Here is a 15,622-nt window from a genome sequence, read left to right as displayed (position 1 = left end):
ACCACCTGCAGTAAATTTCCACAGAATCCAAGCCACCTAAACGACACATATACAAAAATCTGCAAAGAATAGTACTCACAATAATGGATATAAATTGAAGGCAGAAAGGTACCTGCTGGACATTAGGGCAATATTTACAGTAGTTCAGCAGTGGCTTAGGCTGCCTAGGAAGATGGTGAGTTTCCCTGTACTGGCAGTCTTCAAGCAGTGGCTGGACCAACATTTGTCAAAGATGCCGGGTGGCGAACCTATTGGCCATGCTGGCAGGGGCTGAGGGGAATTGTAGTCCATGAACATCTGGAGTGCCATAGGTTCGCCACCACGGCATAGACAAATCATTAAAGCGGTTGCTGTAAATGGCCAGTATGGCCCCTTCCAATTCCATGACTCTGAGTCAAAAGCTATGTATCTTCTCCTAAATACTTTTACTGAATGGAAGAGCTTTGATGTCCCCAGCAAGGAAAGGACCTCTCTTTCCTCCTGGAGACGGCAAACTGAAGGTCAGGATTGAAAAATGAGTTGGGACTTTCTTGCAAGTGGGTCATGAGGGCAAGATGAAAGAGAAACTGGTTGAGCCAGATAAGGAGCTCTGAGAGGCTCTATGGCAGTGGTGGTGAACCTATGGCACTCCAGATGTTCATGAACTACAATTAAAGTTTGCCCCCCTCAGAATATGTGAAATAGCTAGGAATGAGGCCCGATGCTCAGTCATACCGTCTGTTTAAAAGTATTCAAAACTGGGGAGGGGGGACATGATGCCATGTTCTAGGTTTCTATGCTGGGAGAAAGGGAAAACAGCACAGGGTTAGTTTGAAAGCCCTCAAACACAGTAACCTTTGAAACTGGCCTCACGTCAAACAGGATGAGGACTGCTGGCACAGGAGGGAAACAATCACTGTATTAGGAAGACCTCAAGGCTTCTGTAACATCAGCAACCAGAAGAAGAAGAGGAAGAAGAGGAAGAAGAAGAGGAGTTTGGATTTATACCCCACCTTTCTCTCAAGTAAGGAGACTCAAAGGGGCTTACAAGCTCCTTTCCCTTCCTCTCCCCACAACAGACCCCTTGTGAGGTAGGTGGGGCTGAGAGAGTTCCCAAGAACTGTGACTAGCCCAAAGCCACCCAACAGGAATGTAGGAGTGCAGAAACGCATCTGGTTCACCAGATACGAGTCTGCTGCTCATGTGGAGGAGTGGGGAATCAAACCCTGCTCTCCAGATTAGAATCCACCTGCTCTTAACCACTATATCACACTGGCTACACCACCAACCTCTAGTCATCTCCTTATTCCGCATGCTTAGAAAGTATGTTTCTCAGGCCTGGAAGCAAAGTATCATATGATGAATGGAAGCATCCACAGGGAGTGGAGGGAAGGAGGACCAAACCATTCCACTCAACTTTATGGGGAGGTTTGCCTAGATATCCTCACATCCAATGGGCATTTCTATAGCAGCTTTGTGCGGAAGGGAAGAGAGCATGGTGCTGATTCTATAGCAACAGTGATCAGCAGTCTTCCCAACTTTATAAAATTAAGTGTAGTTATATGAATGCCACCCTTCCCCTTATGGGAACAAGCTAAAGTTATTTTACTGAGTAACCTCAATTTCACCAACTTTCCTTCCTCCTCCCTGAGGTCACAAAAACAATGGAATATTCAATCCTTATCAAAGCACCTTAGCATAAACTTCGTTTCCATAGCTTAGCTTCCCCATGTCAAGTCTCTTGTACATTTCTATGCTATGAATCCTATTAAGCACACACACCAAAGTATATTTGTTTCCTTCCTGTTGAAGGCAATACACATATCTATGCAACACAGAGATTTTTCACAAAACAATTGGCACTGCACCTCTGTGGCTGGAACACACTTCTGACAGTGGACGTGACAAAAATTTGATCAGGGGACGCTTCAGGTGTTTTTGGTGTTTTTCAGTGTATAGCCAATGATTTTTTTACTGTAATAATGTAATGTATAAACAGAGAAAGACATATAATGTAGGAGCTGGCATCCCTTTTAGGCATATTCTCCATGGCAAATGGAAGTTTGCTACTACACATGTGGATGGATGTGTAAACAGGACATAATTGCTGAAGAGATCAATTGCTCTCGGTTTTTTCTAAGACTCACTTCTTTGTGAAGCAAAGGGAGCAGCAGTGGCGTAAGAGGTTAAGAGCTTGTATATCTAATCTGAAGGAACCGGGTTTGATTCTCCGCTCTGCCGCCTGAGCTGTGGAGGCTTATCTGGGGAATTCAGATTAGCCTGTACACTCCCACACATGCCAGCTGGGTGACCTTGGGCTAGTCACAGCTTCTCAGAGCTCTCTCAGCCCCACCTACCTCACAGGGTGTTTGTTGTGAGGGGGGAAGGGCAAGGAGATTGTAAGACCTTTTGAGTCTCCTACAGGAGAGAAAGGGGGGATATAAATCCAAACTCTTCTTCTTCTTCTCTTCTTTGTAATCACCATTTGCTCGACCTGAACACTTAGAGTTGCCATCAGGTGTGGAGAAAATGTGCTGCCCCTTTAACAGGATGTTGTTTACCTCCAGGCCCTGGAAAGCTTCAACTGGTTGTTTTCACATATTAAAACCTTCATTAAAGGGGCAGCCTATTTTTCTCCACACCCATAGGCAATGCTCTGGATGGCCCTGGCTGACCTGATCTTGTCACATCTCTGAAGCTAACTTGGGGCAGCTCCGTTAGGTACTTAGATGGGAGACCACCAAGGAAATACAGGGTCTATAGGCCAAGGCAGACAATGACAAGCCAGCTTTCAATGCCTCTTGCCTTGGAAAACCAACAGGGCCGCCATAAGTTGCCTGCAACTTGCCAGCAAATAATTTGTTTTTCCTCCAATAAATAAATAAATACGTTTTATTCAACTGATTATTCAACTGCCTGTCTTCATGTGCTAAACGGGCCGCTCGTTTTCCTCCATGTCCCTAGGCAATGCTACTGATGGCTCAGCCTGATCTTGTCACCTCTCTGAAGCTAAACTGGGGCAGCTCTGATCAATATTTGGATGGGAGACCACTAAGAAAGCCCAGGGCCAAATCCAGAGCCTACAGGCGGAGGCAGGCAATGGCAAATCTCCTCCCAATGCCTCTTGCCTTGGAAAACCTACAGGGCCGGCAAAAGTCGCCTGCAACTTGCCAGCAAATACCCTACCCAGTTCGGCCAAAGTCTTTGCGTGCAAACGCACTCCATCTGCCCTTCCCTAACCGGGAGGCCGCAGAGCCATGTGTAAAAAGGGAATTGGGAGAAAACTACTGCGGTTAGAGCCCGGGCGGCTGACTCGGGAACTGGGCTCCCCTCCAGTAAACGGCGGTTAGCAGCCGAATAGCTGGAGCCTTCGTAACAGCCAGGCGGCTGCCAGGTCACCATCCGCCGCACGTTCTTCGACCTGCCTCCCTCCGGCCTCGAACTCGTGCACTTGTTGCCGTCGAGGTGGGCGCAGGCGGAGCTCTCGCAGCCTGCCCCTCTCGGGCAGGTGGAGATCAATGGATCGGGGGAGGGGAGGAGGAAGGGGTGCTGCCCCCCCCCCGCCCCCAGATCCTTCAAACCCCAAACATGCCCAGAGCTCCCCACCTCCCGCCCAGGTTCGCCGTCCCCGATCTCATCGCAGGGCTGCGGCAAAGCCTCTTTGCGCGTTGGGACCCTGGGGCCCGATCCCGGCTTCTGAGCCACCCGGTTGCCCCCCCCCCAAAGGAACAAGTTGCTCCCCAACCATGGCTGTTGTTCGGGGTGGGAGGGGGCAACGGCTTCCATCAGCGACATCTCCCCACGGCGGCTGGGTCGTGATTACGGACCGAACGTGTGAACGTGCGTGGCGTCGGCGGGGCAGGATGACATGGTGGCCGCAGTGGGATCGGGGCATTCACCCGCGCAGAGTGGCTCTGTTCCGCACGGGGTTGCAGACGCGCTATTCGCGGGTCAAAAGACGCGCCCGGGCCCAGCCCAAACCTCGCCCTCCTCTCCGAGCGAGCAGCGCCACGACTGGGACGCCGCTGGGCTTCTCGCAGGCCAACCCTGGCAGGAAAGCCTCGCCCGCCCCGCTCTTGGCAGACGCGCTCCTTCCGACCCGCGCAAAGCCCCGCTTTTTAACCCTACCTCCCCCCTCCCCAAGTTTCGGTTCGGTCCCAAAAGCTACGCGCAAAGAAAAGCGTGCCAGCCTCCAGTCTCCCACGCACAGCTCCTTCCAGTTTGCCCTCCCCCTTCCCAGTAGTCCCGATCTGCTCGTCCATGAGGTGGGGGGTTGCGCCAGTAATTGCGCCCCCCCCCCCAAGAACTGTAAAGCCCTCGGGAGGCCGGCGGAACTGGCGGCAAAAATCAACGCGGCCCGCGTAGAGGGGCGCTCTGCCACACCCACGGGGGCCCGGTGCAAAAAGTACGCAGCCGGGCAGCGGCGCGAGCCGGGGGGGGGAGAAACGGGGGGGGAGATGATGGAGGGACGAGCAAGGCCGCTCAACTATTCCTCCGCAGCCCCCAAAGCGCGCAAACAAGTCTTACCCCCCCCCCCGCAAAAAATAGCCCTCCCCCGTCTCCCCCCTCCCATCCCTTCTCAGGCCGCTCACCTTAATAGTCCCGTCCATTGAGGCAGCTTCCCAGCCGAGGGCACCGCTAGTCCACACATTGACCCGGCTTCGGTTTGCGACCTGAGGAAGCCCCGCCGACCGGTCCCCGACTGTCCCACCCCCCGTCGGGCTGGCGGCGGCGGCGGCGGCTCCTCTGCGCGCTCGTCTCTCTCTCTCTCTCTCTCTCTCTCTCTCTCTCTCTCTCTCTCGGGGCGCCTCGCAGCAAAACGAAAGAGGGACGTTTCACCGGATGGACTTTTCCCTCCTGCTAATTTTGGGAAGTGAAGTCACTCGAGGAGGCCGCTCCGTGCCTGACGTTGAAGGGCTCCTGCCTGCGCCGTCAGAAATAGGATCGGGAACTGCGGGCGGGCGGGCGGGGGGGGTACACCCCAGGCAGGATATTTGCTCCCGTTAGATAAGGCGCAGAACAATGGCCAGGCGGCCCTGCGCGCTGCTCCTCCGCCGGGACGGCCCCCGATTGCTACTATTTCTCTCCGCTGTGGGGCATCTGGAAAAGTGGGCTCGGGCCAGGGCGCGATCCAGGGGCAGGGAAGTCGGCGCCCGGGATGCCACGCGGCGCGATCCTGACCGCGGCTCCTCGCGAGCAAGTCGCCTGCGCTCTGCGGGACGCGCTCCCTAGTCGGCGGGGCTTAGAAACGCAGTCCGAAATCGCCGTTTCCTCCCACACTTTTCTTTGTTTTAAAACGCTAATGTTTTTTCCAGTCCCGCACAACATTTCGGGCTGGGAGGCATCTGTCTAACTCGGTCCTTAGGAGGAGGGGGGGGCGGGTTAAAAGCCGTCGATGTTAAGCTTTGAAAGTAGAAAGCCACATTTCGACGGCCTGTTTTAGGATCTGACCCCACCCCCCTCGGTGAGTGCCAGGAAAAGAGCAACTAAGGTAAGGGGGGGGGGGGAAGAGACGAAGTCGCTGTTTTATTTAGGGGCGTACCTCTCAGCGGATGGGGTTTTTTAAATAAAGCAAACAGCATAGCCAAGAGCTACATGTTCAATGGATTTTGGAAAACTGCTCCCCCCCCCCCCCCGAAATTATGAAAGCTTTATGGATGTTCAGTCGAAAACCAGTTCCTCTCGACTCAATGGGGCATACGCAGGTAACTGGGCACAACTGCACACACTTCTTGCAAATGCATAGGAAATGTTTCCTATATTTAAACAGAATCACACCCACACACCCACATACACACACACTTAAGGCAAAAAACAACAACAACGCAAGCCCCCCCCCCCCCGTTACAATATTCCCAAACCTCCATCAGGCACCGATCCGGTTTGACTTTTTCTACCTTTCACTTGGAGGTACCTAAAGTCAGCCTGATAACAAACCCACACCTCTGACCAAGGGAGACGGTCGCTTGCTGACTCCCCAGAAAGCAAATTCTCCCGTATGTCTGGCAGTTCTCCCGGGTCTGGCAGTTGCATGTGAGCAGGGCTCACCCCCATTCCAAGAGTGTTGCAGAGTGTTTTGGGAACGCGGCATCTCAGACTGGCATCTCAGCGGAGTCTCCTTTGCAAATGGGCAATGCCCGCCTGGCTGCGTTTCACGGGACAGCTCTGCTGAAAGAAACTCCAGACCCGGGAGCGAGAAGGGGCTAAATGGAAGTTCCAGATGGTTCTTGCGTTGAAGTTTTATTTCCGCCTTCTTGCTTTAGATGCGTGTGGGGGTGTGTGCGACAACAGGTAGCCTGCGCTTAGTCTTAGGACTCAGGGCGGGCAACGCGCTCAAGAAACGGCGCCTGTAACGAGGCCCGATCGTGTGCACGTTTGCTCGGAAGAACGTCCAACCGAGGGAATCAGATCCTCATACTAGACGCCGGTGCGCAAAGTTCCACTTAAGTCAGCGCGGTGCGGATTTACTCGGAAGTAAGTGTCTCTGTGTCAAACGGAGGGGGTTGCCTTCCAAGGGATTTACTTCCAAGTAAGCGTGCACAAGGCGATCCCATAATGGCTGGGTGGGGCCGTGATTCCCACCTCCCACTCATTAATCCAGAGATTCTCAGGTTTGTTTTAAAAAAGCTACCCGTTTCCTCCTGCGGACTTGCGAACACCCCCTCTGTAGCAACATGCACATCTGGCGAGCCCCGGGTGCATTTCCAAGGGCAGCGCCTCCTCCAACCCCAAAGTGACAACATTTATTCCTTGTTGGGGATTGGGATTCCCCCTCCCCCACCCCCACCCTTTCAAGATCTGGACAAACTCCCCAAACACTATAAACTTTTTCCAACAGACAAATCACAGTCCTCTCTTTTCCCTCGACAGCCCAAAGTCTGCCCCATCACGCAACAGATCAGTCGCTCTAGAGAGCAATGGACGGGGGGGGGGATTCTGTAGGGGGGGGGTCTCCCGCTTTTCCTTTGCAGTATCTCTCTCCATCCAAAGAAGCGCGTTACCTTTTGCAACGTCCGGAGTCTCCCCCAGCCCCGGATGTTGGGCCCAACTAGGGGGTAAAACGGTGGGTCCCCCGAATGAAGAGGCCAGACCCCATCGCCCCCTCCCCTTTCACAAGGGACGTGTTTGGCTTTTGCGAGGCCAAGATCCTGGTGAGGCGTCCCAGCTTTCCAAGAGGAGACCCGGCAGCAGACCTGCCCCCAGCCCCTCCCTTCCAAAATTAACCTGAATCAGTTGAGCTTCAACCTGCCCCCCTCCCCCAGAGACTGAACCTGAAGTGGTGGGCACACGTGGCTGGCTCCGGCGCCTGGAGTCGCCTCCAGCCCGGGAGATGCGGAGGCCGGGGGCAGGGGGGCAGTGCGGGGGGGGGTGGCGACAGAGCGGCCGCCTCCCCTCCCCTCCCTCCTCCCCGTCCTCTCCATCCCCCCTCCCGGTCTACTTTACAATCCAGCCTTGGGTCTGTAGCGGCGTCCCCGGAGAGCTGCACATCTGGATGCTGCTAGCGGGGTCAGGTCCCCCTCTGCCTGGGGCCACGGGCATTGGCATTCAATTAAAAGGCACCGCAGTTAACCCTTCGCTGCCCTCCGCCTTGCCTTTCCCAGACTCTTCCCCCCCCCCCATTATAACCGCAAGGAGCGTTTGCCGCCGCCAAAGCTAGGAGTCACACACACACACACACCCGTCCCAAACTGCTTTCCAACGTTACGCTCCAACTCCCTCCATCCTGCTTGCTCAGGAGTAGCAGCGGGCTTTGCTCGTAAGGCAAGAAAACTTTTGAGCCCCGACCAAACTTTGGATCTATCAAAGCCGGAGGAGGGGGGAGGGAGAGTGTGCGTGGAGGTTTCACTAGCCTCAGTTATTAATAATAAATACAATGATGACCAAGGTCAGCTTCCAGCCCCCCCCCCCAGGTCACTTCGAGAGTGAGGGGGACCTTTTAAAAGGTATGATTGACCTTCGGGTGACCTACGCGTTGGCAGCCATTAAAAGTCGCTAGTGAATTCCAGGGTCTGAAATTGACAAGAGTTTTACGTCGGGAATGGGAGGGGTGGGGCACAGGGGGGAGGGAGAACTTTTGAAATTTACAAGAAACGCAAAAGGGGGGGGGGAATCGCCGCATCTGAATATATAAATTGTTGTCGCTCATTTGGAACAAACCAAGAAGCGGGTTTGGCTGCTCCGCTTTCAGAGTTTTGGTTCTGCATTTCTATTTTAGGAACCGAAATCTCCGCCGATTTCCTTTCGAAGTGTCACCCTTGAACACGAGTGCGGACAGGTGGAGGCAGGAGGGAAAGGCGGGAAATGACCAGTCTGGAATACAGAGCTCCCTTGTAGGGATTTTCCATCTCCCCATTTTGTATGTGTGGGGTGGGGTGCACTACATTACTTGGGTAAAATGGGGCAGATGAGGATTGTCTAGGGGTGGACACATCTGCCATGTAGATTTTGCTCATCTACACATGTCTTTTTGACAGGTTCTAACCCAGGGATTCCGGTTGGGCAGCCAACCCCTTTCATCCTGCGGCACCCTTAACATTTGGGTGGGCCCGCCTGGTCAGATACCTCTTAAAACACTTCGCCTGTCTGGTTCAAGACTGAACAGCGCATTAAAAAGCGCATCGAGAATGCGGAATGCTGCGTCCAGTGGAGAAATGGTTGGGTTAATTCAACACGCTGGAAGACTATTGAAATAGGACGCAAGTCATGACGATGCGAACTTGGGAGTATCACCTGTACCTAAGCTCAGCGGTTTTTGGCTGCAGCAGTTGTCGTTGGGGTGGTTCCCGATTTGCACAATAAAAATTCGTTCCCCGATCGTTGTTAGATCGACTGGATAGTCCAAGACGCGATTGAATAGGGTTAGCGCCTCATCTGCTCGCCCCGCCACAAGCAGACTGGGGGGCGGGGTTGTTCTTCAATGGGTTTTTCGTTTGTCCCACTGCAAAATGCATTGGAAACAACAGCAAGAAATTAGTCCAGTCATCTAGGTTCCTTGCTTTCTTCTTAATACAAAAGCTGGATTCTGAGCTGAGGCAGAATTAAATACACCATTCATTGGGAGCGGCAAGGCAGCAGTGCACCTAACTGTATAGGATCAGGGTGTGCCTACCAGCACAGGATCGGGTTGATCTTAAATAATTCAGGATGGGTTCTTTTTCCCCCTTCCTCTCCTCTTCCAGCATCCAGCACAAGAAGGGTTAATTCTTTTGACTCTCAGGAGGACTGACAATTTGATTCAGGGAGAAATGCTTGGAATATGTGGCTGAAATTTGTAAAGGAGATAATTGCCAAGAGATGGTACATGAGCATATGGAGCACTCTTGTGTGCACAAAATGTATTTCCAAGCAAGCCCTACAGAATAGTTCTGAGCAAACCTGCACAGGATCAGCCTGTGACTACATTTATCTGCAGATAAATTCCAGTGGTGTCAGCCAATACTGGATTTTAGGCATGGATTCTTAGAGTGAGAACCCTACAAAATTACAATTTCGTGCTATCGTTGATTATATTGCGGTTAAGAGTGTTGGGCTAGTATGTGAGGGACCCAGATCGATACACTTGCCATGGAAACTCACAGGGTGACACTGGACCAGTTACACACTCTGCAGACTAACCTACCTCACAGGGTGGTTGTGAGGCTAAAATGAAGGAGAGGAAAATGAGGTAAACTGCCTAGAGTTCCCACTGGGGAGAAAGGTGGGGTATGGATGAATGAAAATTAAAATGCCACTCCATACCTTTGCATCCATTGCTGTATGCAGAGAAGCTCACAGAGGAACATGGAGGCTGCAATCACATGCTCATTTACTTGGAAGTAATTCACTTTGAAGACAGTGAGAGTTACTTTGAAGTAAAACAGCCTCAGGATTGGGGAGTACATCTTGTGAAGCTGAGATACCAGGATAAAAAAGCAAGCTAGGAAAACCCATAGACATTTATTGGTGTTTATGCCACGAATATTCAGGCCGCTCTGCTGTGACAGAAGCTAAAAACTCTCTGCCTGTAAGGAACTTACAATAGGAAGGCTGCCAGGGGAGTCTGCAAATGACTTAGGTTTTCCCACAAAGACTGGGAATGAGGGTGGCAGGGTTAAAAATCAAAGCACTGTTCATTAGCCATGTTAAATCCTATTTTTGGCAGCAAAATGTGTCATTCGTTGCTTATGCCACCATTCTAAACACATCAGGTAGAAATTAACTTCTGTTGGAAACAGTCAGCCTTCATGAACTTAGGATCCAAGGCTCAGAGCTTTGGAACAGGACTGGTTTTTAGTTTTAGGGCGAATTTGTTAAATAAAGGCAATGGGCAAGATCCTAGTTCTTTTTCTCATCACCAGCCTATGCATGTTTACTGTGAACTAAATATCTCTGTGTTTCATGGGGCTTACTCCCAGGTCAGTATGCACAGGACTAAAGCAACAGTAATCCACACTTGGGTGCTGTGTGGTTTCCGGGCTGTATGGCCGTGTTCTAGCAGCATTCTCTCCTGACGTTTCGCCTGCATCTGTGGCTGGCATCTTCAGAGGATCTGATGTTGGAAAAGCAAGTGGAGTATATATCTGTCCAGGGTGTGTGGGGAGTGTCCAGGGTGGGTGGGGAAACCTTGTCTATGAGTAACAAAGGCGGCAACCAGGTCAATAGTTGAGGGCATCTGAATAGAAGTATGAGTAACAATGAAGACTATAGCCTGGGAGTAACCCTGTAGATAGCAAGGTCACTGGTGGGAGCATCTGAATAGAAGTATCCTGGCCTGTTTCTTTTGTCTATGGTCATCCTGTGTTTGTGTGGAGCTGGTTTGACACAGTCTTGACCCTAGTCCTGGATCACCCAGCAAGCTTCCAAGACTGGGTGGGGATCTGAATCTGGATCTCCTAGATCTTAGCCTAAGAATCTAATCACTACACAGCGCTATCTTTTCAACAGAGGAGATTTCTGCAGAATAGCAACAAGAGCAACATCACAAAATTTCTGTCATTCTGGTATTAAACAGAAAAGAAGTACCATTTGGTTCATCTCTTAATGGATTAGACATTCTGCAGACCTATTCCTTATAGTATATTTGCTTGGCTCTGGTGACACAAGTTTCCAGGTGAGTATTGATGCTAAACTAATACATGAGTGTTTAGATAAGGATGCACCATCATCTTGCAACAGTGTCCACATACACACACAAAAAATGAAGACCCAGATATTTCTTATACTGAAAAGTTGTCTATTCACTGTGTTATCTTTATCTGAAGTTAATTAGCAAAAAAAGCAATTCGCACATGTTCAGAGGCACTACCTCATCATTATTTTGTCATATATTCTCTTCTGGCTCTTGTCAAAATAAACTTTGTTTGTTGCCACCACAAGTTGCTTTCCTGGACAGATCAGGGATCTGACCACAATACTTATCAACAGATCCAGTTTTTCCATCCCTATTTTGCTCAACCACCAGACAATTGCCGAAATGCTAAAATGGGGTTGGGGGTGGGGAGGTGGGGGGTGGGGAGAAAAAAAATGGAAGCCCAGAAAACCAGACTGCAATGCACCAGCTCCAAATGTCTGGCCCCTCGCTTGAGGCCATAATTAATTTGAGATTTGTTTTTATTGGAGAGCCCAGTCTCGTCTGACCTTAGCCAAACAAGACTCCAGCTAGACCCTTGATGCGCTTGAATGAAATGGAATATTTCTCTCCAGCTTCTCTTCAGGCATCCGTGCCTGCTTTGAATTTGTTCCTCAGACTTCATATATTTGGAGATTTGAAGGAAAGATTTAAAGCTTGCCCCCCCCCTCCAGTATCCACCTCCCCGGCAGAGTTGTGGGGGGGGGGGGAGAGAGAGAGCAGTTCAGCAGACTAGACTGTTAGAAACTACAGCATGTTTTCTTAAAGGTGTACTTTTCTCTAACTCTCGCCTGTAATGGAACCTTTAGAAGGTCAGTTGAGTTAGTGAATTACTGACAGGGATTTGGTTACTTGCATTTTGGTGTCTGGAAAAGCAGGAGTCTTGCCGTGTTAAACTTCACCCCTTATGCCTCCCTTAAAAAAAACCCTGTTTTCTTTTTACAAATTCAGCATGTTGAGTTTTCCAGGACAAATAAGCCTGTTCTTTATACCTTAAAAGACAGCTCAAGAAAGCATTCACTACAGTTCTCTTGTTTCTTAGAAGAGACAGATCAGATAATCATGAAAAACCTTCTTTATGCAGGTTTCCTAAAATTGTTCATCTGGACAAACAATCAAACTCTGCCCTTTAAAAAGCAACAAGGATTTGGTATGAACAGGCAGAAATATTTAAGTGGTGAAAACATCATATATGAATCGGCACTGCTGACAGGAAAACTAACGGTTGCCATGTTAGATACTCTCAGATTTTCCCGCTCATTTCAGCCAGCTAATGATGCTTGGGCTGCAGGCTTTGCAAACTGACTGACCTTTTGCTGTGCCATAGTGTTCTCCTTCACTGTGTATGGGTGTGAAATAATGAAGAAAGCTGATTGGAAGAAAGCAGACCCCTTTAAGTGCTGGAGGAGAGTTTTACGGCTACCTAGGACTGCCAAAAAGACAAACAAGCAAGTTCTAGATTAACTCAAGCCTGCACTGTTCTTAGAAGCTAAAATGACTAAACAGTTTGGTCACATTATAAAAAGATAAGAGTCACTGAAAAAGACAATAATACTAGGAAAAGTGGAAGGCAGCAGGATCTGAGCATGGCTGTTAATGATGACCAGGGAGTTTCCTTCAAAGGGGGAGCCCCCATTTTGAACTCTGTATCCATGTGCATTTTAGCATGGGCCTACCAATGAAAAATGGAGTCTGGATCCAACTGATATGACAGTGAATCACAGTGTGGGTGTCCAAGGAGTGTGAAGACAGCCCTTCCAAAGATCATGCAAAAGCCATATCTGGTGGTAGTACACTGGGGGCCTTTTTTGCCTCTTTATTGGCAAGATTTCACGGCAGTGTGGAGATTCAAACTTGTGCCTCCCAGATCCTAGTCCGACACTCTAACCACTATACCATTTTGCTCCAGAGGCTAGGGCATGGAGTAATGGGTTCAAGGTGCAGGGAAAGAATTTCCGGATGGAAAGGGCTATTCAACAGCGGCATAGCACAATAAATAGATTCTTTTATCCCCCAATAAATAAATGTTGCCCCATGTGAAGTGTTACAGAAACCATTGGTTATAATTATCACTCCACTGACCTCTCATTTGTAATTTTGCTATGAGTTCATCATACTATGAAGTTCAAAATTGATAGCCTGGAAGTGTTAGGACACATCAGTGACTTTAATATTATCCTTTTGGTGCATATGTCAACCTTTCTGGCTATTAACAATTCTCCTTCTCTGGGGGGAAAAAACCCGCTTCTCAAAACTTCCAGACAGGGCAAAGCTAAGAACAAGTCAAATATTGTTTCCCGTTTCCCCCGTTGCTTTCCTTCCATGAATATGCTTCTTTGTGCCATACCAAAAACATTATGGGAGTATGAAAATCCATTTTAAAAAGGCAAAAAATCTGTAAGGAACTATGATTTCTTTCTTCTCATTTCATTTGAGCAGGGAAGAGGTCCCTTTTCAAGCCTAGTGGACTTAAACGCCCTATTAAAGAATCCGCTTGGAGTAGTTTCCACAAGTGGGAAATGCTGAAATATACGATAATAGATTTTTGTATTTATAGAATCATAGAGTTGGAAGAAACCAGAAGGGCCATCCAGTTCAATCCCCTGCCATTGAGGAAGACACAATCAAAGTATTCTTGATAGATGGCCATCCAGCCTCTCTTTAAAGAGACTCCACCACACTCTGAGGCAGTGTATTCCACTTTCAAACAGCCATTACCATCAAAAAATTATTCCAAACATTTAGGTGGAATCTCTCTTCCTGCACCTTGAACCCATTACTCCACACCCAAGTCTCTAGAACAGCAGAAAACAAGCTTGCACCCTCTTCGATATGGTGTCCCTTCAAATATTTAAACATGGCTTCCATGTCATTCCATTTTCCAGACTAAACACAACTAGCTCCCTAAGCCACTCCTCATAGGGCATCTTTTTTAATTTATTTACAGCTAACCCTCAAAGAATCATCTCACAGCTGCTTCCTTTTTTCACAAGCACAGAAGTGTAGCCATGCTCCAGTGATTTGCCCAGGTCAAATGGGAAGAGTTTATATGAATCAGGATTTGAACCCTCACATACAAGATATAGTCTAACATCCCCATCTAGATTGGGTGGGCAGGTGGGATGGCACAGGAAGCCCCAAAAAAGATGGCAAAAATCCCCCATAAGGGGTAACATGGAATATCTCCAAGGCTGACTCCATCAGTGTTAGCTGATCCCCTTGGCCTGCCCCCAGAATGCCCCCAGCTTTCTGCGGTGGTGGGCCTAGGGAAAGGCAGAACACCAGACCAGTTAAATCACACTTCTGCTGGTGTATTTGTCCCTTGTGCAGACAGGGTGGGAACCTCCACCGGTGCAGGGCTGCGCCAGCTCCAGAGGGCACCCAGCAATCTTCCATAACAAAACTGGGAATTCAAACCTGAGTCTCCTAGTTCTACCCTAACCACTACACCACACCAGCTCCATTATATAGGGACATTGTTGATTGGACATCACCATGCATCCATAAAACAGAAAGGTGGAGCTAGCTATGAGAAGACAAATCACCTCCCTCCAAACAAAATGAGAAGACAAATCACCTCCCTCCAAACAAAATGAGATGTGAGCAAAGGGGAAATTTGGCACCCTAATCCTCTGCCAGCGTGGTGTAGTGGTTAAGAGCAGGTAGATTCTAATCTGGAGAACTGGGTTTGATTCCCCACTCCCCAACCTGAGTGGCAGAAGCTAATCTGGTGAACCAGACATGTTTCCACACTCCTACATTCCTGCTGCGTGACCTTGGGCTAGTCACAGTTCTTGGGAACTCTCTCAGACCCACTTACCTCCCAAGGTGTCTGTTGTGTGGAGAGAAAGGGAAAGGAGCTTGTAAGCCACCTTGAGTCTCCTTGAAGGAGAGAAAGGTGGGGTATAAATCCAAACTCTTCCTTTTCTTCTTCCAAAAAAAACCCCCCAAAGATTATTATAGCCCTATTGAGAAGGGATAAATCCATCAGTGGGATGGCACAGGGGCTGCATTGGCAGATTTGCCCTTCCCAGGACAAATCTGCTGGCATTCCTGTGTCCCTGCTACTATCCACAGTAGCACATCGGGGACCGTCCAGGAACGTGGCTGGGGGGAGGAGTCGATGTTAGTTTCACTAGTTAGTGGGTTCTAAGGTGGGTTCCCGGTGGCAGGGAGGCTTTTTGGCATTTTGAGTCTGCCAGTGCTGCTGAGAAGCTTCCTGGGGGGCAGCAGGCCTGCACAGCCACGGCGCCATGCCAGGTGCCCAACTCATTGGGTGGGGCTGCCTGAATCCTCTAAACCCCCCTCCCTAACTGAATTGTTTTGTGTGTTTATATGTTTTATTGAATTGTTTACATTTTTCATGTATACTTTCCTTTCAAGGAGCAGCAGTGGCGTAGGAGGTTAAGAGCTCATGTATCTAATCTGGAGGAACCGGGTTTGATTCCCAGCTCTGCCGCCTGAGCTGTGGAGGCTTATCTGGGGAATTCAGATTAGCCTGTACACTCCCACACACACCAGCTGGGTGACCTTGGG

The 15,622-nt window shown here is 49.6% G+C and overlaps 1 protein-coding gene across 5 annotated transcripts in view; it reads right to left on the bottom strand.

The window, feature by feature from the left end:
• The window catches only part of FLI1 (Fli-1 proto-oncogene, ETS transcription factor), a 121,269-nt gene that overhangs the window by 85,398 nt on the left and 20,249 nt on the right, over nt 1–15,622 (bottom strand). The window contains exon 1 of one of the 5 annotated variants that reach the window (XM_048512872.1): nt 6,981–7,044. The exons of 3 other annotated variants lie outside the window; for them this stretch is intronic. Coding sequence is in view for 1 of the 2 variants with exons in the window: in XM_048512870.1 (XP_048368827.1) it covers nt 4,572–4,589 (18 nt within the window). In the remaining variant the exon portion in view is untranslated. Of the gene's footprint in view, nt 1–4,571; nt 5,420–6,980; nt 7,045–15,622 lie in introns of those variants that run through there. One more of the 5 variants, XM_048512870.1, reaches the window with a different exon arrangement.

This window comes from Sphaerodactylus townsendi, linkage group LG12, assembly GCF_021028975.2.
Source record: "Sphaerodactylus townsendi isolate TG3544 linkage group LG12, MPM_Stown_v2.3, whole genome shotgun sequence".
Lineage (NCBI taxonomy): Eukaryota > Metazoa > Chordata > Lepidosauria > Squamata > Sphaerodactylidae > Sphaerodactylus > Sphaerodactylus townsendi.
The sequence above is the reverse complement of the archived record's forward strand: the minus strand, read 5'-3'. Positions and strand labels throughout refer to the sequence as shown.